At 46.2% G+C, this 23,035-nt stretch overlaps 1 protein-coding gene across 1 annotated transcript in view; it reads right to left on the reverse strand.

The window, feature by feature from the left end:
- The window catches only part of MCTP2 (multiple C2 and transmembrane domain containing 2), a 177,013-nt gene extending 162,546 nt beyond the window's left edge, over positions 1-14,467 (reverse strand). Inside the window, exon 1 of the mRNA XM_063142442.1 lies at positions 14,406-14,467. Within this exon, the coding sequence (XP_062998512.1) occupies positions 14,406-14,423 (18 nt within the window). The 5' untranslated portion in view covers positions 14,424-14,467. The remainder of the gene's footprint in view (positions 1-14,405) is intronic.
- Positions 14,468-23,035: the final 8,568 nt, after the last annotated feature.

The following is a 23,035-nucleotide window of genomic DNA, read 5'->3' on the forward strand; positions in this document are numbered from 1 at the left end:
AGCTGCCCTCCTTTGCATCCACCAGTATTGTTAATTCCTGCCTGGAGTCGGCATGACCGGGAACCCGAGGTAGCTGTGAGCATCATGGCTTCTAACAGCAAACTTAGGTGTTTGAGTTCCGACAGCTTTGGAGCCGGAACAGGGCTACAGGTATCACAACACGTGGGTGAATCCCGGATTAGGCAGAGGTACAAGATACTTCAAAGAACAAAAAAAAATGGGGACAACCCTTCCCACCCAGCAAAAAAGCCCAGCCCAATGAGGGCTGAACATGCTCAGAGGCCTCCAGAAGCCAATGGAACAGGGTGTCACAGCTGGAAAGCACAAAAACAAAACCCAGGGCTGGGCTTAGAGGGCTTGCTTGATCCCCTTGCGGCTTATAGGATTCTGGAGAAGAGGATGAGTAATTACAGGCTGGCTCTCCGAAAAGGAACATTTCTCCACACTAGAGGCCTTCAAGAGGCAGCTGGACAACCATCTTTCAGGGATGCTTTAGGGTGGATTCCTGAACTGAGTAGGGGGTTGGACTCAATGGCCTTGTAGGCCCCTTCCAACTCTGCTATTCTATGATTCTATGATTCTTTTGCTCAACTGGCTTTTTCTTCTTTTGCATTAAGAATTTACCAATTTGCAAATTTCTTCAGTGAACAGGCTGAAAAAAACTTGCGATTATAAAAAGAAAAAGTGTGGGAGAAACGCCCGTAGTACTTAGCTCGTAAAGGTCTGGTTCTGAATCCCTGTGCGTTTGACCACGTTAGTGCAGAATTGACTTGCCAGCATTTTTCTTCTGGCAGGCTCCCCAGCTACATGGCTTGCAGGCAGAACACAGTCCTCTCCATATTCGGAACAGCTGTACCTGTTGAATTTGGCCAGTGCTGATGAATGAGGATGTTGCTTGGTTCGTTTTTTGACAAGACTTGGTGCATCAGTTAGGCTGTTGGACTGGGAGTTGGGAGATCTAGGTTCTAGTCCCCCACTCGGCCATGAAGCTTAGTGGGTGACTTTCACCCTTTCGCTAACTTTTAGCCTATGCTACCTCATAGGGTTGTTGTTGTGAGAATAAAAAAGGAGAGGAGGAGGACCACATAAGCCACCTTGACTTTTTTGCAAGAGCCAGATAGTTGCAGGAGAGCCAGTGTGGTGTAGTGGCTAGAGTGTTGGACTGGGCGTCGGGAGATCCGGGTTCTAGTCCCCCTTCAGCCATGGAAGCTCACTGGGTGACTTTGGGCCAGTCACAGACTCTCAGCCCAACCTATCTCACAGGGTTGTTATTGTGAGAATACAATGGAGAGGAGAAAGATTACGTATATGGCCTTGGGTCCCTTGGAGGGAGAAAAAAGGTGGGATATTAATGTAATAGACTTTGTATTTCTGGGCGCAAAGATTACTGCAGACACTGACTGCAGCCAGGAAATCAGAAGACGTTTACTTCTTGGGAGGAGAGCAATGACAAATCTTGATAAAATAGTTAAGAGCAGAGACATCACACTGACAACAAAGGTCCGCATAGTTAAAGCAATGGTATTCCCCGTAGTAACCTATGGCTGTGAGAGCTGGACCATAAGGAAGGCTGAGCGAAGGAAGATAGATGCTTTTGAACTGTGGTGTTGGAGGAAAATTCTGAGAGTGCCTTGGACTGCAAGAAGATCAAACCAGTCCATACTCCAGGAAATAAAGCCAGACTGCTCACTTGAGGGAATGGTAGTAAAGGCAAAACTGAAGTACTTTGGCCACATAATGAGAAGACGGGATACCCTGGAGAAGAGGCTGATGCTAGGGAAAGTGGAAGGCAAAAGGAAGAGGGGCCGACCAAGGGCAAGATGGATGGATGATATTCTGGAGGGGACAGACTTGACCTTGGGGAAGCTGGGGGTGGCGACAGCTGACAGAAAGCTCTGGCGTGGGCTGGTCCATGAAGTCACGAAGAGTCGGAAACGACTGAACGAATAAACAACAAATTAATGTAATAAATAAATAAGGCAGGATATAATATAATGATAAAATAAAATAGATAATAGGTCAGGGAGATGTCAAGTTTTTAAAAGGGGAGAAAGGGAAACTGACAGATTCATCCAACCCGAGAACAGAGCCTGTAGCCTTAACTATTTGCAGTTGGGAGAGTTTTAGCAGGCCCAGCGCTTCTCAGACCCAAATGACAAGCTGGATTTGTCCTTCAGAGGCATCCCTGTCCTCCTCTGTGCCTAGTGATTTGCACTCCAACTGTGTCCTGTTGGAAGGTGAGAGTGGGGTGGGAGACGCATCCTTTTTCCATCAATGTACGCAAGACTGCACCAGCAAACAGACCACGATGTTCAGTAGACGTGAGTTGGAAGTCTCTCTGCAAGCAACCTGCCCAATCTGGGTTTTGAATAAATAATTACACGTAGTGCCATGTGCGATGAGTGACTCCAAAATAGACATTGCCACCAATAGTTAAGAACATCAGAAGAGCCCCGCTGGATCAGAGGAAGGGTCCATCTAGTCCAGCACTCTGTTCACACAGTGGTCAAACAGCTGTCGACCAGGGACCAACAAAGCAGGACGTGGTGCAACAGCACACACACCCCAACCTATGTTCCCCAACAACTAGTGTATTCAGGCTTACTGCCTCTGATACTGGAGAGTTCAAACCATACGCTAATTTTAAGAACCAGATGTACACCCGAGCAGTAGTGCACCAGTAATTAGTCCAAATAACCTGGAGGTTGAACAATGTCACAAATGCTTGTAACCGCATCTCCCCATGGGAGGAAACAGGAAAGAATGTACCGCTGGGGACCAACACATTACAAATTCCTCAGTTACAGCTCTCCACATGAGGTTCGTGCATATACACACGCCAGAAAATAAAAGGAAGCTACACTCCGAGCTACGGAACTATTTCACATACCTGCATGCAAAGCTTAAAATTGTACGTGGCTTAAATACCTGGCATTAGATTCATGAGCGCAGATTTGCACAACCAGATACCATGTAATACTTGGCACCATCCCACCGTCAACCTAATCTACAAGAGCAAACAAGCCAGGTGCTGCAGAAAATAATAAACGGACATAAATCTGACTTCAGAAACGGCAATGCTCAAAAAACAGTGGGAGAACATTTCAGCCTCCAGGAACACTATTAACGGATCTTGAACTGTGCACCAAGGAGCAAAGGGACGTCAAAAGAGATTGCAGCGAGAGACTGCTGAATTCATCAACAAGTTAGAATTCATCAACAGGTTCAATTCCATCAGCAGAGGTCTGAATCAGGATAAAGGGTTTTTATCACACTACCTGGGTTAATTGGCTTGCCTAATGTCAGGATGCTTGTTATCAGCAGCAGTTGTCATGTCAACAACCAGTGGTTGTCACTTTCAGCACTTCCTGCATTTAATTGCCTTCTGACCTCACTGTTTATAATTCTTCCCCTCTGCCACTATACATACCATATATAAACCTGAAACTCTCCATTCTACTCCCTGCATCAGATGAAGCAGGCTACAGTCCACAAAAGTTTAGGCCAGAATAAACCTGTTACACTTTTAAGGTGCCACAAGCCTTGAGGCCCTTTGAAAACTGATCTTCTAAATTCACTTTCTGTAGAAATGCAAACACCCTCAAAGGACAACCCTACGCCATGGAGGTGGTGCAATTCTAAACTTGCCCCAGCTCGGAAGAAATCATTTCCCTGGAAAATGATTGCACCCTGAAGGTGTAACCTGATAAGAAACATCTCTTGCCTAAGCAGCCTAGCAAATTACACATTCCAGGCTACAAATTGGCGGTCGTCCACTCATTTGTATTCCTAGGAAGACACATTGGGGGGGGGGGGAGGAATGAGGGAGGAGATACACTGAGTTTGGAAATACCAAAGAACGCGCAGCTGAAATCATGTGCGGTCTTAACACTTCACACTTTGGAATGCTGTACAATTCCATAAATGGCGGCTACAACTTCAAGTGGTTATTATTTATTATTTATTACATTTTACATGGTTGAATTCAGCACCCCTTGTCATGTTATTCAATATAACAAACTGGGTAACCAGGTATGTCTTCACACAGCCCTAACCCTCAAGACACAGAACTGGTGAATTAGATTTATTTATTATTAATTATTATTATTATTATTATTATTATTATTATTATTATTATTATTTCTATCCCACCCCATAGCAGAAGCTGTCTGGGTGGTTTACATAAGATTAAAACAATTATAAACAATTTAAAACCACAGAAACATACAACTATAAACAACTTTAAGATATGAACGAAAAAACAGATAGCATCGATAAAGCTCACCACCTATTGCTAAATGCCTGGGAGAAGAGCAAGGGGTTGGACTTGTTGGCCTTAGAGGCCCCTTCCAACTCTACTATTCTATGATTCTATGATTCTAAGAGAAAAGTCTTGACCTGACGCTGAAAAGGTAGCAATGTTGGTGCCAGGCAGGCCTTGTCGGGGAGATTATTCCAGAATTGGGGGGTCACCACAGAGAAGACCCTCTCCCTTGTTGCCGTTTTCGGAGCCTCCCTCAGAGTAGATGTTGAATGTAGTGTATGGATAGGTTCATGTTGGAAAAGGCGTTCCGTCAGATATTGTATCAGGCCTATCAAAATAAAACAAAACCAAAAAAACTTCCAACCCTTGGCTTTTCATCGGCATGACTCCAGCACAAGTCCTTTGCTCTTCTAGAAGGGCTGCCACCATTACTGACAAGCTTCCTGGACCTCTAACAATGTTGCAACAGGCAGAAATTTAACAGGTTTGGCTTTATCCCAGGATGCAACAGAAGTTGCAGCTAGTGCAAAATGCAGCAGCTAGACTGCTAGCAGGCACATCCTACAGAGACCACATAACACCGGTCTTAAAGGGTTTTAAGACTTTATTCCAGCACCAAGTAACATGGCTTTTTAATAAAGCATTTAATGGGTAAATTCACCTAGTTTGCACATTGTTTTAACTGTTTCAATTGCTATTGCTTTTGCTTTTAAATTATATATTTAATTATATATTTAATTGCTATTGCTATTGCTTTTAAATTATATATTGGTTTGAACTTGAATAATGGTTTAATTTGTTTTTTAGCTGTATATATTTATTGTTTTAAATTGTATGATTTTATATGTACGCAGCCCTGAGATCCTAGTGATATAGGGAGGGATACAAATAATTTAAATAACATAAAATAAATGGTGTCATGAAGGTAAGATGCAGGCTGGGATGAAAGCCCTGGCGGTTACTCAGAGCAACTGCTGCGTAGATCAAGGGATGTCTGTGGGACAGGGGACAGAGACTGCTTGGTGGCTCAGATCCTCAGCTCGAGGATTTTCCAGGGGACTTCCCTGAATTTTCAGTTTTAAAAACCAAGTTTCTAAGGGCTCAATCCTATGCATGGTTAGGCAGAAAACAGTCCTACAAACTCCATGTCTGGCTGGGAAATGCAGGGAGTTGTAGGATTTCCCCCCCTGTCTAAACATGCATAAGATCGCAGCCTTTCCCAACCAGATGTTCGGCGAGAAATAAATGTAATAAACAAATAATAATAAATAAATATTATTGCTGACCTGTATAACTGGTTGCCATTCTAACTAAGATTGATGAAAGTTAATTTATGTATGTATGTATGTATGTATTAGTACATTCTTAGACTGTCCAATAGCTGAAACGCTTTGGGCAGTTCACAAGAATTAAAACCGCAAAATATGGCATAAAATGTAATAGAAAATATAATGGCTTAAAACTGCATTATCAAAATGCAACCAAGAGTAAAAACCTAGCCGCAGTGCAGAGATTTAAAATGAAATAGCAGATTTAAAAACAGAAGAGCTCAAAACAGGAATGCTAAAATACTTGGGAAAATAAAAAGGTCTTCATTTGGCACTGGAAAGACCACAACGTAGGTGCCAGGCTCCTTCCGCGGCCAAGAAGATTCACTAAAGCTCATTCCACAGCCGGGGTGCCACAGCAGAGAAGGCCCTCCTCCTGGTAGTCACCTGCCTCATTTTCTTTGGCAGGGGCTCACACAGAAGGACCCCTAAAGATGATCTTAGGGTCCAGCCAGGTACATATGGGAGAAGACGATCCTTCAGGAAACCTGGCCCTAGGCCATTTAGGGCTTTGAATATTAGTATCAGCACATTGAATTGAGCCCGAAAAAGGCCTAGCAGCCAGGGCAGCTGGGAATGTACTGGCATAATATGACCTCTTTGACAGGACTCTGTTAACAATCTGGTTGCCCTGTCTTTGGAATAGGTGAAGTTTCCAAACTGTTTTCAAATAGTTGTTTTAAATGGATATTGTATCTTAAGGTGACCATATGAAAAGGAGGACAGGGCTCCTGTATCTTTAACAATTGCCTAGAAAAGGGAATTTCAGCAGGTGTCATTTGTATATATGGAGAACCTGGTGAAATTCCCTCTTCATCACAATGGTTTTTGTGAACCGCCCAGAGAGCTCCGGCTATTGGGCGGTATAGAAATGTAATAAATAAATAAATAAATAAATAAGTTAAAGCTGCAGGAGCAATACTAGAGTGACCAGATTTAAAAGAGGGCAGGGCACCTGCAGCTTTAACTGTTGTGATGAAGAGGGAATTGCACCAGGTTCCCCATATATACAAATGACACCTGCTGAAATTTCCTTTTCAATACAACTGTTAAAGATACAGGAGCCCTGTCCTCCTTTTCATATGGTCACCCTATGGTATCTAATCTGTTTTTAAGCCTTTTATGGTTTAAAATTTTGTATATCGGTTTTTAATGTTCAATGTTTTACTCTTTGTAGCTTCGGCTATGGGGTGGTATATAAATGTAAATAATAATAATATAATAATATTCAAGGGCAGCCCTACATATAACACATTGCAGTAATCCAGATAACAGCATGGATTATGCAATAGCTAATCTCTCTGTGTCCAGATAAGTGTGTAGAGTTGTAATCCAACGTAACTGGAGGGCACCAGGTTGGGGAGAAGACTCACTAAAGACTCAAAGGTCCCCAGTTTTACATGTTCTTTTTGCTCCTTCCCGTCCTGAAGCACTCTCCTCAAGCCAGAGTTACAGTACTGATCCGTTCCATGGTAAGAGGATGTCACTCCAACATTAGACCTAATTCTCTCCCTTTTTTTCTTTTTCTTTTACAATGGTACCCTTGACGGATGAAATGATGATATTCCTATGTTTGTAAAAAAAAAAAAAAAAAAAATCCTTTCTCTTTTCATGGCTTTTTTTGTTCTGGTTTGTTATAATTCACAATTAAAAAATGAAATAAATATTAGACTCGCTGATGTGGATCAAAGCAGCAAGCGGGCCACAGCATCACAACAGAGAACAAATACATGCATCCCACAGAAACTCCACCCAAAGAAATATGCACCTGTATGCAAACAGAATTCTAAACACAAGTGTGCAGTATTCTACCCAAGATATGGCAGTATCACTCCCTCCAATAGCAAACTTGAGTGCAGAATGACGAGAGGGTGGCCCCATTCAGAACACACCTTAAAACCATGTCTTTCACCATGGTGGTTAAGCCAGAAAACCAGGCTGTGTTCAGAAGACACCTTAAACCATGACTTTAACCATGGTGAATAAGGCTTTCTGGCTTAACCACCATGGTTTAAGGTGTCTTCTGAACACAGCCTGGTTTTCTGGCTCAACCACCATGGTTAAAGTTGTGATTTAAGGTGTCTTCTGAACACAGCCCGGCTTTCTGGCTCAACCTTTGCAGAAATACCACCACCACAAAAACAAAAACTTTGTAAAAAGCATAAGAGGGCCAAAGAAAATCCCCCAAATGCAGCCTGGTGAGGACCGAGCATGCTCAATAGCCACAAAGGATTGAGTGACGACAAGAAAACTGAAAATATGTGTTTACGTGGGGGTGGGGATGTTAAACGGAATGGAGTATCCTGGTGGAGAACATAACTGGCTGGCTTCCTCAACAGCAGCGCTCCTGTTATTAGGTAAGTGTACACTGCATTCACGTCAGTTTAGAATCTGCTCCGAGTAGAGCTTTTACCGTACAGATTCCCCCTCTGTGGAACTCCCTGCCAATTGAAGTCAGGCAGGCACCAATGTCGCTGTGTTTTCAGTGCCTGCTCAAGACATTCTTGCTGAAACAAGCCTTTCCTGGGTGAAAGAGAGGCCATGGTTTTCTTTGTACAATTTGATTTTAACTATTGATTTTTTTAAATTATGTTTCAGTGTTGGTCATCACTTGGGATTTCCCCTTTTTTAAAAAAAAAAAGGAGAGAGAGACATAGAACGGTCTATAAATATTATCAATAAATAAGTGAAATAAATAACTTTGCATTGCAGGTCCTACTTGTTCTACCAAGTTTATGAGTAAGAATTAGATCAGCTTTCAATGTCCTGCCTAAGGAAGGCAAAGAAACAAGGTTATAAACATTTCCCAGATGTAAACATTTGGCGCTTTCCAAAAAACTTGGCTGAACACTAGATTTCTCTTAAAGTAAACAAAAGGCACAATCCTATGCGTGTTTAGACAGGAAAAAGTTCAACAACCCCCAGCCAGCATAGGGAATGCAGGGAGCAATAGGGATTTGATTTTTTGGTCTGAACATGCATAGCACTGTACCCTAAATAGCTTTGCATTGAAGAGTTAAAGACTGCAATCCTATGCATGTTCAGACAGAAAAATCCTACAACTCTCAGAATGCTGGGAATTGTAGGACTTTTTTCTGTCTAAATATGCACAGAATTGTGCCCTAAGTTGCTTTTGCATCAACTTGCAGTGCCCGCCCACCCCCCTGCCCCCCAAACACAGTTGCACCGAAAGTCCTACCAACACTGAAGATTCCAGGCTTTAGGCAATGGTGCATCTTGGGTTGGATCTTAGGTTCAAAGTCCAGGCCCAGGCTGCTCAGGTAGGGTGACCATATGAAAAGGAGGAGAGGGCTCCTTCTTTAACAGAGCCAGTGTGGTACAGTGGCTAAGGCGTTGGACTGGGAATTGGGAGATCCGGGTTCTAGTCCCCACACAGCCATGGAAACCCACTGGGTGACTTTGGGCCTGTCACAGACTCTCAGCCTAACCTACCTCACAGGGTTGTCATTGGGAGGATAACATGGAGAGGAGGAGGATTATGTATACCGCCTTGGGTTCCTTGGAGGAAAAAGGGTGGGATATAAATTAAATAAATAACTAAGTAACAGTTGAATAGAGAAGGGAATTTCAGCAGGTGTCATTTGTATGCATGCAGCACCTGGTGAAATTCCCTCTTTATTACAACAGTTAAAGCTGCAGGAGCCCTGCCCCCTTGACCAGCTACAAAAGAGCACACCTACAAAATGACACCTGCTGAAATTTCCCTTTCAATACAGCTGTTAAAGATCCAGGAGCCCTGTCCCCCTTTCCATATGGTCAGGGGCCAAATGACCACCCAAAGATCGGCAGAGCAAGATGGCCACTGAGTCAAGCACCGTTGTATTTTTGTGGCGCTCTGCTTTTTAAGCGAGTTTAAAATGCAAAACTTCAATGACGGATGGGGAGTTTAAATCAGGGTTGGCAAATAGTTTTTTTTATTATTATTAATTATTATTGTAGTTGTTGTTCTAACTTATCAGGAATGTAGAAGCAATTGTAAACCATGGAATGGCAGCTGAGTGGGGTGGAAGGAGAGAAATGTTAACCGTGTGCTTCACAACTGACGCCATTACACATAGCCATCTAAAGGCGGACATAAGATCATTGAGTCCACGGTTTTAAATCGCCTACCTGCATCACTGGCTTTGGGTAGGCTTGGGGCAACAGTTCAGAAAGCAGGTGCCAATCATATCGCTTTTTTAAAACAACAGCTTTGCGCCGCTAGGAGCCCCGAACATATAGCTTAACTGAAGCACCAACCACGTCACAAATACGTTGTTCAAAAACCACAGAATTTCATTTCCACCTAAAGAGCAAAACGCTCGCTAATACCTCTGGCCTGAAACTCACACGGAATGGTAAATTAATCGCAACAAAGTGGTGGAGGCTATAGCTGCTACCGTTCGTCACGAGGCTTCTTCAGTTATCTGGAACCACAGAAACCACAGCATAGGTTATCTTACCACCACCACAAACTCCGTATGAGTCAACGTTGAGTCTGAAACTACGAAAACGAAAGATGTTTGGGTTCTTAAGCTGGAAAACCCAGAAGACATTACCCCCCACCCCTCTTCCGATTCGGATTGCTAAATTTTGAACAGCTCTATGTAGCTTGCCTTTAAATGCAATCCTAACTACAGCATCCAATACTGACGTTTCTCTTTATGCCTTTGCTTCTTCATTTTTTCATCTTATGAGTTCTGCAGATTATGCTGCTGTAAAAGGCAAAAGAGGAGGCCAAGAAGACGGTTCTAGTTAGCTGGCAGTGAAGACTGGCCACTTTTTAGTTGTTGCTTTTCCCATGGCTTTAGCAAGCAAAAATTTAGACGGTGACGCCTTTCCTGGCATGGAGATAAAGTGAGGGGTAAAAGATTCACCTACTGTATTTTTATGCTTTAAGTACTATTATAAGCATCGCAACCAGGTTGATTAAAGATGAAGGAGGAGGAGGAGAAGTGCAGGACACGGAATAACAGGCTCAAGTTAAAGGAAGCCAGATTCCAGCTGGACATCAGGAAAAACTTCCTGACTGTTAGAGCAGTACGACAATGGAGTCAGTTACCTAGGGAGGTTGTGGGCTCTCCCACACTAGAGGCCTTCAAGAGGCAGCTGGACAATCATCTGTCAGGGATGCTTTAGGGTGGATTCCTACATTGAGCAGGGGGTTGGACTCGATGGCCTTGTAGGCCCCTTCCAACTCTACTATTCTATGATTCTTTTTTTAAATATATTTTTATTATTAATAATACATCCAAACAATACAACAATACAATTTCTCTTTTCTCATTTTCTTTTTTTAAAATCAGCTCCTCAAACTTCGGAATTCCTCTACACTTTCTATTGTTATTTAACCATTTCTTTGTCCACTGTTCTAATTGGATATAATTTAACCATGTTATATTTCCCTCTTTTAGTGTCTCCTTTATTTCTTCTCTAGTTCTCATCCTTTCTAGCCAATCTTTTAACTTCATTACCTTTCTTTCTTTTAAGCTTTTTCCCCAACTCATTCTTTAAATTTCCCAGAAAGTTTCTCATCATTATCACTGGTGATATTGGGGAAATACTCGGAAGTAAGTCCTTTTTATATAATCGCCATATTTCCCAGTGATTTTTTTAAAAGGGGGTGTTATTTGTATGCATACAGCATCTGGTGAAATTCCCTCTTCATCACAATAGTTAAAGCTGCAGGTGCCCTCCTCTCTTTTGTATCTGTCCAAGAAGGCAGGGCTCCTGCAGCTTTAACTGTTATGATGAAAACAAAATTTCACCAGGTGCTACATGCATTCAAATGACACTTGCTGAAATTCCCTTTTCTATACAACTTTAAAAGATACAGGAGCCTTGTCCTCCTTTTCATATGGTCTCCCTAGACATGGGACAAGGCAGAGGTGGCTTTGCATCTTGACTAGCTCCTTTGGAATTCTGACTGAAACGCAGAGCGGATTCACTGCCCCAATAACACTGCAGTCACCAGCCTCCACTGGTTTTCCTTGGCTTTCATATTCTGAGCACAGATTACACATTGAGAATTTAAAATGAGACCAGGAGATCAGGCTTTATTTCCCAACACAACACGCAAATAATCCTCAGTCAACACCCTGGATCACTCCTGTAGAGTTCTGTTTGGTTCTGACTGAAACTCGGAGCGGACTCACTGCCCCACTGACATCAGAGCCACCAGCCTCCACTGAGACAAAGTGTTTTTGATCATGGCACACAAGCAATGGAATTCCCTCCCCAGAGAGGCTCATTAAATTCTGCACTAAATTATCAGGTTTTGCTCTTTTGGTCTGTTCTTCCACCATGCTTTTGTAATGTATTTTTTTAAGTGATCGCTGTGAGTTGCCATTCTGGGCCAAAAAACCAGGGACAAATCATTTTCATAAAAAGATTAAATAATATTTTAAAAAATAAATGAATAGAAAAGTGCTCTAAGCTCTTTGACATACACTTCCACCAGGTTAGCCTGCTGAGCGCTGTGTGGATTTCCTCACAGTCACAATTGAAGCTGTGATTCCAATATTTAGCTGATGACTCTCCGCTTCCATGTCCCCCACACAAATCAATCCATCAATGCAGTCAGCCAGTTGTTTGGAGAAGGAGAGGCTAGGAAAATGCTCCTTGTCACGCGGTCTCCGAAGGCAGGAAAGCCCAGGGGATCTGCAAATCTCTCCAGCAGAAGAAACAACCCACTAAATTTAGGGATAACCCATCACCACCACCAAGCCAGTACTCATATTACAAGGGGATAGACTACTACCCCCTACCCTTGATGACTGACCTCTTTATCGTTTTCGGAAGCCTACCAGAATCCCTGTTTTGGTGGATGGGGGTGTCACTGGTGGATTCAATCAAGCCCTGCTGCCTTTCCCAGACAGTTTGAACACAGCCCCCAGCTCCACTCCATGACTGAGTTCGGACGACACGCTAATCAACGGTTGTTTTCCATTTTGTTCTGCCGTCCCCATCACCACCACATTGATTAGTGTCTCATCCAAACTCAGCCCATGTCGCCGTCAAAAACTAGAGCTATGGGGCTCATCCAAAACGCCAACTGACCAGAACAGCCTGGTGTACTGTGCCTTTTTCAAAGCAGTTGTGTAGGGTGACCATATGAAAAAGAGGACTGGGCTCCTGTATCTTTAGCAGTTGTATTGAAAGGGGAATTCCAGCAGGTGCCATTTGTACGCATGCAGCACCTGGTGAAATCCCCTCTTCCTCACAACAGTTAAAGCTGCAGGAGCCCTGCCCTCTTTTGTAGCTCGTCATAGAAAAGGGAATTTCAGCAAGTGTCATTTGAATGCATGTAGCACCTGGTGAAATTTTGTCTTCATCATAACAGTAGGGTGACCATATGAAAAGGAGGACAGGGCTCCTGTATCTTTAACAGTTGCATAGAAAAGGAAATTTCAGCAGGTGTCATTTGTATATATGGGGAACCTGGTGAAATTCCCTCTACATCACCACAGTTAGAGCTGCAAGAGCTATACTAGAGTGACCATGTTGCACTAGGTAAATTCGGCTGGCTCCACTCATGGCAGCTTGTTTGGTCCAGGTAAAGCAAACAATGGCTGAGTGTCTTCATGTAAAGGAATGGAGAAAAGGCATCTTTCAACCAGATTTAAAAGCGGGCAGGGCACCTGCAGCTTTAACTGTTGTGATGAAGAGGAAATTCCACCAGGTTCTCCATATATACAAATGACACCTGCTGAAATTCCCTTTTCTATGCAACTGTTAAAGATACAGGAGCCCCGTCCTCCTTTTCATACAGTCACCCTACATAACAGTTAAAGCTGCAGGAGTCCTAACTTCTTGACCAGATACGAAAGAGTGGAGGGCACCCGCACCTTTAACTATTGTGATGAAGAGGGAATTTCACCAGGTGCTGCATGCCTACAAATGACACCTGCTCAAATTCCCTTTTCTATGCAATTGTTAAAGATATAGGAGCCCGGTCCTCCTTTCCATATGGCCACCCTACCGCTGTTTGTCAAAGGAGAAGCTTAACTGGTTGCCTTGCTTATCACCAGCTTATGTCAGCCGATCAAGCAGCGGTTACAGAGGTAGGGGAGCCGATCCAGCGGTTTAACTAAGCCGCGCGGAGTTCAACGGGACTTGGCTCTTGGGTAGATGCGCTCAGGAGCCCAGCCAGGCAGCCCGATCCTACACGTGCTCGGCCACGGGGGAGTCAGAACTCAGCCCAGAGACGGCGTGGAATGGCGTCTTGCCCCATAACCAGTCTGGGAAGACACACAGGCGCACTCCCCGGGCCAGGGAGCGGCAAATGAGCAAGTCCTTTCCTACGCAACCGAGGTTGAAAATGCCCGCGAGGCTTCCTCGAGAGGGGAAACCCTGGCAACTTTAAAGATACTGCCCGACCGCCCGGCTGCAACGCTCAGGAAACGCGGCGGCGGCGGCGCAACCGACTCGGTTAACCGGCGCCCCCCGCCACTTTGGAGGCTCCGATTCCGCTCGCGACGCGTGCGCCGCCTCCCCTTCCCCAAGACGGGAGAGCCGCTCTCCAAATCCTGCGCTCTCCGCTTTTGCCCAGGCTCCCAAACCCCCCACCAGGTTCGTTCCTCGAAGGCGCCTCCTCTCTCCACACCTGCGCCCAAGTCTCTCCAGCGCCCTTCCGCTGCCTCCCCAGCAGCCGGCTCCTCGTTCCCGGGCGCAGGGATTGGGGGCCCCGCAAAGACTTTGCGGCAGCCTTCACCCCCTCCTCCTCCTCCTCCCCACTAACGCCCCCCGGGAAGGTTCTCCAACCCGCCCGCCGTCCGTGCGTCCTGGAGAGCCAAGCGCATCGCCCAACTTACCTGCCTGGCTCCAGCCATGCGCGCTGCTGTTGCTCCAACATGGGAATCGCCTCCACGCCGGAGACAGCAACGGCTTCCTCCTCCTCCTCCTCCTCCTCCTCCCAAGGTGCCTCCCACACGGCGGGGGAGGAGCGTCGGGGCTGCCACCCGAGCCGAGGGTCGGAAAGGTGGCGCAAGGCGAGTCCCTGTGCGCAACCAGGAGCCCGGGGCCGGGCGGGTCTTTCCTCCGCTTGAAGCTGCGCGTCCTGGAAAAGTCGAGCCTCTCCCGCGAGTGAAGAAATCGAAAAAAAACAGCTGGTTTGTTTGTTTGTATTAAATTATTCTTTCCTAAAAGAAACTTTTGGACTTGGAGCCTCAGCCCCGCCCCTTTCAAGACGCTCCTTCTCTTTAGCCCCGCCCTTTCTTTAAAGAAACAGAAACAATGAGATGAGTTGAGTTGAGTTTGTTTATTTCGGTCATAGACCAGCACGGTAGAAAATATCACAATAATATTAAAAAACCCAACATACAATAAAATACATGCATAAAATACAAAAAACACGGCAGTCTCAGCCTAAGTCTAAGGTACAATAAAAAAAGCTAAAATTGACAAAGGAAACACTACCCGGGCATGTGCAGAGAGCTGTTCTTTCCTTTGGAGCAACTGCAGCCAAGGTCCCCTGAAGAAGCAGGGCAGATCTCCTGCGCAAGCCTGAGCCCCGGCAACTCCTTCTTTGCAAGGGGCATGCTGGGCGCTGTAGGCCTTCCCCACCCCCGCCCCGTCTAAGCATGCATAGGATTGCGTCCTTAATAAATAATTAAGTTAATCATTATGAAATCTAGCAGGGGCAGCCTTTCCCCCAAGGAGATGGGCAAAACTGTGCTTCTGTAATTGTTGTCTGTTGTGCAGGTGTGTTTTTTTAAAATAACAAAGAACACACACACACACACCCAGATCTACACCAATAGCAGGATATAACACTTTGAAAACTGTATATGGAGGCCGGATTTACACTACTGCTTTAAAGCGCTTTATAACAGTTATAAAGCCCTTTAACTGCTTTAAAGCGCTATAAAGCACTTTAAAGCAATAGCTGGGCTGAAACAGTTGTCCCTACTGTTATAAACCATTATAAAGCAGTAGTGTTTCAATCCTGCTGGTGCTATGTATGTTTACTTGGAAATACGTCCTCCTTTTTCCAGTGCTCAAGTTACGGGAGAAAGGTGTGGAGTGCAAAGGTTGACAGCCCTTGGTTGTGCTCCCATTGGGAGTTGTTGGTTAGGGTGGCCGTATGAAAAGGAGGATGAGGCTTCTGTATCTTTTTAACAGCTGCGTAGAAAAGGGAATTTCAGCAGGGGTCGTTTTTATGCATGCAGCACCTGGTTGAAATTCCCTCTACATCACAACAGTTAAAGCTGCAGGTGCTATATTAGAGTGACCAGATATAAAAGAGGGCAGCTTTAAGTGTTGTGAGGAAGAGGGAATTTCAACCAGGTGCTGCATGTATACAATTGACGCCTGCTGAAATTCCCTTTTCTATGCAACTCTTAAAGTCCTGTCCCCCTTTTTCCTATGATCGCCCTAGTGCTGGTAGTCTTACTTGGGTCCAGCTGCCACTGAAATTCGCCACAATGCCTTGAAGCAGCCGTTCCCAACCTGGTGCCCTCCGGATGCCTTGGACTACAATGCCCATCATCTGTAGCCCTGGGGATAATGGGAGAGGGAGTCCAACACATCTGGAGAGTGCCACATTGGGGAGGGTTGTCCCACACCAAAGCTATGTCTGGGGCACTGATGGGATGGGATATGAAAATGGTGACTTCTGAGCTCCTCAAAGCTAGTTGGAGCACCCAGAATGCACCAGGGCAAGTGGGAATTCCGGCTTTTAAGGGACGTTGGGGGCAGTGTCTTCCAAAGAATGCCAGGTAGTGATGCTAGCCCTGAGGGAGCCCTAACCCCCCCCCAGCCTAAATGTAGACAAATCATGCCTCCCCAGCCTTCTAATAACTTGTTTGAGTGGGACTTCCTTTCTTCTAAGTATGCAGCCACAAGACTGGGTTGCACATCCGCTTTCGCAACTACACAGCACTCGCTTTTCCAACGCCTTCTAATCTAATAAACAAACTTTTCCTTTCAGCTCCATCAGAAGGACTTCACTTCCTTTCCCTCGCCCCTCCTGAAATCCTGCTGCTTTTTTCCTGACATGTCCTGGTAATTTCAGCCTAAGCCAGGTGGCTGGGTAGCCAAACAAAACCTCCTAGCTATTACAAACATCCCTTACTTTAGAAACCTCTGGTCTGCTGGACTTAGGGTACCTTTTGTCTGGGAGTAGTTCTCTTGGCCCAATGTCAGATGATTTGGAAGATTAAGTCGTTAAAATCAATAGGAGAAATGGTTTCCGCAAGAAGTCAAGTTCCAAGGGAATCTACACGTCGTTGTGAGGGCGCTTACATGCGCCCCCAGTGCGCCCCCACAACAACAGTGTAGATTGAGAAAGAAGAGACAGAGGAAAAGGCGGAGGAGGAGGCGGCTGGGGAACCGGCCGCGTCCTTGCTGCCGCCGCCACCTCCCCGCCGGCCTCCTGCTGCCGGGCTAAGAGCCACCCGGGTCGAAGAGCTCGGCTTCTGCTTCCGCCGAGCTCTCCGACCTGGGTGGCTCTTAGCATGGCAGCAGGAGGCCGGCGGGGAGGCGGCGGCGGCGGCAAGGACGCGGCCGGTTCCCCAGCCGCCGCCGCCTCCCCCTCTTCCTCCGTCTCTTCTTTCTTGGTCTACACAGTCGTTGTGGGGGCGCACTGGGGGCGCATGTAAGCGCCCTCACAATGACGTGTAGATTCCCTCATGGTGTGTGAAGGCTGGTTCTGGTTAGGGTGGAGCACAGTGCCTTGACTGGATCATTGCAGGACACACACACACACACCGGCAGAGTTCGCATGACATTCTAATCAATGGTTGATTTTCATTTTGCTCCTATTACCCACTCCCGCTGCTGCCCATTGGTTATTGTGTTGTCCGAACTCAGCCACTGTGTTGTATTTAAGCCTCCCATTTCCCTGGGTTTGTTTTGGGTGTTTTGCACCCACTAGGCTGACCATATGAAAAGGAGGACAGGGCTCCTGTATCTTTAACAGTTGTATTGAAAAGGGAATTTCAGCAGGTGTCATTTGTATATATGGAGAACCTGGTAAATTTCCTCTTCATCACAACCGTTAAAGCTGCAGGAGCCCTGCCCTCTTTTAAATCTGGTCACTCTAGTATAGCTCCTGCAGCTTTAACTGTTGTGATGAAGAGGGAATTTCACCAGGGGCTGCATGCATACCAATGACACCTGCTGAAATTCCCTTTTCTATGCAACTGTTGAAGATACAGGAGCCCTGTCCTCCTTTTCATATGGTCACCCTAGCACCCACAGCCAACAATTGCATCACTCTTTCACAACATGGTTACATCATCTAATCTGTGCATGCCTCATTCTGATTCCCTGTTTTGCATTCAAATCCTGCACCAAGAAAAACAAAAGCCTGCAACGCCGACAAAATTATGTAAGTCAAGCAGATTTATCAGTTCCCTCTTGTTTTGCGTATTCATTTGGATTTTGCTAGTCAAGGGGAGTGATAAGGAGTAATGCAGGGAGGGTATTGAGGCCCTGCCCAACGCCACCCCGTCCAAACCACTGGGATGTTTTTTTAACCATCATTCTCCTGGCTTCAGAGATTTCTGCAAGCATTATCCACTAGGGATGTGCTCCGCTTCTCTTCGGTTCAGAGAAGCAGGAGCGAGGCGGCCTAATTCGCCTCCGGAAAAGGCGGAGGCGAAGAGAGTCAGGGGGGCTGCGGATTGAGGCGAAGAAGATCGCCTCAATCTGGAGCTTCGCCTGCAGGAAAGTGGGGGGGGGGAGGGGGAGGAATCTGGCGCTGCCGGCGCCGCCATCCATGCGGCGGCGGCAGCGCCAGGTAAGGGAGCAGGGAGGAGGGACACTTACCTTCCTCCGTCGCAGGCTTCAATTGCCGGAAGCCGGAAGTGAAGGCCGAGGCCTCTTCCGGCTTCAACCGGGGCCTCAATTGAAGCCAGCGATGGAGGAAGGTAAGGGGGCGGGGGCAGGGGGGCCTGGCCTACCTGGCACCACCGGCACCGCCATCCATGCGGCGGCGCCGCCAGGTAAGAGAGCAGGGAGGAGGGACGCTTACCTTCCTCCGTCGCGGGCTTCAATTGAGGCCCCGGTTGAAGCCGGAAGTGAAGGCCGAGGCCTCAAGAACCGGGGCCTCAATTGAAGCCCGCGACGGAGGAAGGTAAGGGGGCGGGGTGGGTGGGTGGCTTATCTTGCGCCGCCGCCGCCGTCCATATAGTGACGGCGGCGAAGCCGGATCTCGCTCCGCGGAGCGGGCGGAGCCGCGCGAAGAGGATCGGGCCTGATCCGGATTTTCCAGATTGGGCCACAAAGCGGATTGGGAGGTCCGTGCACACCCCTACTATCCACACACTTTTACACATATCTTGATATCCATAAGGACTAGAAACTTATTTGTTTGTTTTTAAAATGCAAACAAACCAATAAACAACAAGAGCGGAGATTGTCGGGAAGTTAGATTCTGTATTCAACACCATACAATTTGTTTATTTGTTTCCTACACTGCTATAGAGTCCGTGCCGGCTCCAGGTCTCCAAGGGACTTTGGCAATGCCCCCACCCTTTTCCAGTGAGTCTACCTTCTCACCGCCTTTGTCACCAGCTGGACTTGTTCCTCATCCTCATAATTGCATCCACTTGCTTGTGCAATAGGCAGAGAGCCAGTGAGCAAGCAGTCGGCAGTACTGGCTGTTCCCATCATTTTCTGGGCCAGAGCGTGAAGCAGGTAAGGAGGAGCAACTCCAGAGAGGCCCTTCTCAGTAGTCCCCTGCTGGGGTGTGGGCCCTTGGCAGGTGCCCAACCTTACCTACCCTTGATGCCAGGCCTAGGTGGTACCATGAATACAGCCCTGATTCAGGGTTAAGGCTATCCTGGACACTGGCCAATCCAGTCTTGTCTCTGCACTGGCCAGACCTCTTCTGTTGATCTTGGGTCAAAGCCAGCTGAAGTTACTTACATGCCATTAACTCCCAAACCAATGCCTTCTGCGTCCCTGCGTGCCACGCCACGTTTCCTGACAATGTGCAGGTTGTGCGCGCTTCTGGGACAATCCAAACAGGAAAAGGTGGGCTTTATGCCCGGCTGGAAATGCAAGCAGAAGGCAGCGCTACACAAACAATCACACACCTGCTGAAAGGGAGGTGGAACCAGGAGATGTTCTTTTATTTATTTCTCTCTTCCCCCACCCCTGTTCCACCGCAAAAAAAAATCTTTGTTCTCATGTTTGCCAAAGGCAGCTTCTCCAGGGGGAATGAATTTTATGATGTAGGAAGCAGATGATCGCTTTTCATTTCCTGGTGTGTAACTTCTCTTGATCCCGTCTCTGACTGCATTAGATTCCCAGGATGGGCTTTGACAACATAAAATGCAAACTGGGCAGGAGCCTTGCCCACCGCTCCAAGAGAGCCCCCTGCAACAAATCCTTACCTCCTTTCTTACAGCTATGCAGCAGCAAAGTCATCCACCTCAAGGGTCCCTATTGGTCATGGACACTCAGCCTCCAGTTTTCGTGGGCCCTAGCAAATCGGTTCATTCTCCCTACGTTGCCCCGATTTTGCATTTTCGGCAGCTTTGGGGGATTCTACAGGGGGCTTCTTGAAACCTCACCAGTTTAGCCTTGCCCCACCTCCAGAACCATGTGCTCATCAACCCCTCCCCTGATGTACACCCCTTGGAAATTTGTGGGAAAGAGTTCTTCATGTGTACATGTGGGGAAGGCGCCTACTCTTAAGAAGGGATGCTGTACAATCAGAATTGTACGGCATCACAATTCTGTACAATTGTGTACAGTTGTCCCACATATTCTAGTGATGGGTGGGACTACCTCGTGTGCCTCAAGAAAACCTCCACACATTCATTGATGTGGGTTGGTGTAAACCTGGTAGGGTGGGTATCATAGAATCATAGAATAGCAGAGTTGGAAGGGGCCTACAAGGCCATCGAGTCCAACCCCCTGCTCAAGGCAGGAATCCACCCTAAAGCATCCCTGACATATGGTTGTCCAGCTGCCTCTTGAAGGCCTCTAGTGTGGGAGAGCCCACCACCTCCCTAGGTCATTGGCTCCATTGTCATACTGCTCTAACAGTCAGGAAGTTTTTCCTGATGTCCAGCTGGAATCTGGCTTCCTTTAACTTGAGCCCGTTATTCCTTGTCCTGCACTCTGGGAGGATCGAGAAGAGATCCTGGCCCTCCTCTGTGTGACAACCTTACAGTATTTGAAGAGCGCTATCATGTCTCCCCTCAATCTTCTCTTCTCCAGGCTAAACATGCCCAGTTCCAGCTGATGTCCAGCTGGAATCTGGCTTCCTTTAACTTGAGCCCGTTATTCCGTGTCCTGTACTCTGGGAGGATCAAGAAGAGATCCTGGCCCTCCTCTGTGTGACAACCTTTTAAGTATTTGAAGAGTGCTACCATGACTCCCCTCAATCTTCTCTTCTCCAGGCTAAACATGCCCAGTTCTTTCAGTCTCTCTTCATAGGGCTTTGTTTCCAGACCCCTGATCATCCTGGTTACCCTCCTCTGAACCCGCTCCAGCTTGTCTGCGTCCTTCTTGAATTGTGGAGCCCAGAACTGGACACAATACTCTAGATGAGGCCTAACCGGGGCCGAAAAGAGAGGAACCAGTACCTCATGCGATTTGGAAGCTAACTGAGCAGGTCCCTCTGGAGTTGCTGCTCCTCTTCACCATTGCAACTGGCTTGTTCACCTGCCTGTTGCTCCGACCCAGGCAATGGTGGTGGTGAGGAAGAGGAACAGATGCCACTGCCTGCTTCCTCCCTGGCTCAATATCTGTCAAGCAAGCTGGTGGCAGCGATGATCATGTGAAAGAAGAGAAGAGGCATGGTGATGATGGTGGTGAGAAGGTAGACCAACAGAGGGAGGGCGTCCATTGAGGGCGTCTCCAAAACCTGGAGCTGGTATTGGTCATGGGAGTTGTAGGCCAAAACATCTGGAGAGCCACAAGCTGCCCACCAGGTCCTGCTTGCTTATTGGCTGTCTACAAGGGGGAGGAGCAAGAGCAGCTGGAGACAATGATGAGAAGAAGGTCGATTCACGGAGGGAGGATGTCTTTCCCAAGGGCCCTCAAAATCTGGAGCCGGCACTAGTGTGAACCCCCTCTTTTGATATGTAACTGCATTGTCTTCTAGACAGACAGATACTGAAAACTGCTTCAGGAGAGGAATTCTGAGCAGAAGAATGGCAGGGTCCGGGGAGAAAGGGGGCTTTGAGTCCATTCCTGCCAGAATTGTACATCCTCCTGTTACGTGGTCTATTGTTTCTTGGAATTGATGACATTTCCTACATAAATCTGTTGTTACACAGTTATCTTTTCTGATGTATTTTTGGTAGTTCTTGGTTGCTGTAACTCGATCCTGTAAAGCTATTAGGAATCCTTCTATTTCAGGAAATAGCTCACCCTTCCTGAGCCATTCGCACGATTGTTCTTTGTTGATTTGTGGGTTCTATATTATGTTTTAGTGCTTTCAAGGTAGTCCTTTTTGTGCCCATTTTTCTTTTTTCTCTGTGAATGTGGGTGGTCATGTTTGGTCTTTGTTTTGTAGTGCTGCGTTGAGTGGGATGTAATTTTTATCTTCTTTTACTATGGCTTTATGAATGGGGGTATTTTCAGCATGAAATAATTCAGAGTGATTTTATCTGTTTTGCATGAATTGTGTCAATGTCCAGCAGACCACTTCCTCCTCATTTCCTGCTGATTGTTATTCTTTTAATGCACGAATTGGGATGGGACATGTGGTGTTTTGTGACTTCATTGTGACTGAGTCTGTTTATTTCTTCGAGTTCAGTGTGTGACCAGTGTATGACTCTGAATGAGTATGTGAGGTTGGGTATTTGGTAGGTGTTGATGGCTTTGGAAATCGTTTTAGAGTTGAGTTTGGATTTTAGGATCTACGATAGGCAGATTTTGTATTGCATTCTTAGTTGAGTTTTTACTATGGAGTGGTTGATTTTTGTGTTTTGTTGGAATCTTAAATATTGTATGTTTCATTTTCTTCCATGTTATCTAATATTTCATTATTTAGTGTTTTCTTCTGTTTCTTCTTTCTATTTTCCTCTTTCTATATTTAGCATATTCCATTTTCCTATCCCAAATTCCATTTTCATGTCTGTCGTCAGTTCTGCTGTGATTTGCAGGAGGCCTTTTATCTGCGTCAATGTCGAAGCATAGATTTTGATGTCATCCATGTACAGGAGGTGATTAATTATTATTATTATTTCACCTTTCATGTGATTTATATAATGGAAATATTGTAGGTCTCTGCCTCCAAGGAGCTTACAATACAACCTCCATTTTGATGTAGTCGGCACAGGGTGGGTGGGGGGCAGAGGAACATAGGAAGCTCCCTTAGATGGAGACAGACCATTGGTTCATCTAGCTCCAACTTGTTTATATTGACTGGCAACAGCTCTCCAGGGTTTCAGGAAGGAGATTTTTTTCTGCCCTGCCCGAAGGTGTCAGGTGTTGTACCTGGGGCCTTTTGCATGTCGAGTGTGTGCTCAGCTACTAC

This window comes from Elgaria multicarinata, chromosome 16, assembly GCF_023053635.1.
Source record: "Elgaria multicarinata webbii isolate HBS135686 ecotype San Diego chromosome 16, rElgMul1.1.pri, whole genome shotgun sequence".
Taxonomy (NCBI): Eukaryota; Metazoa; Chordata; class Lepidosauria; order Squamata; family Anguidae; genus Elgaria; species Elgaria multicarinata.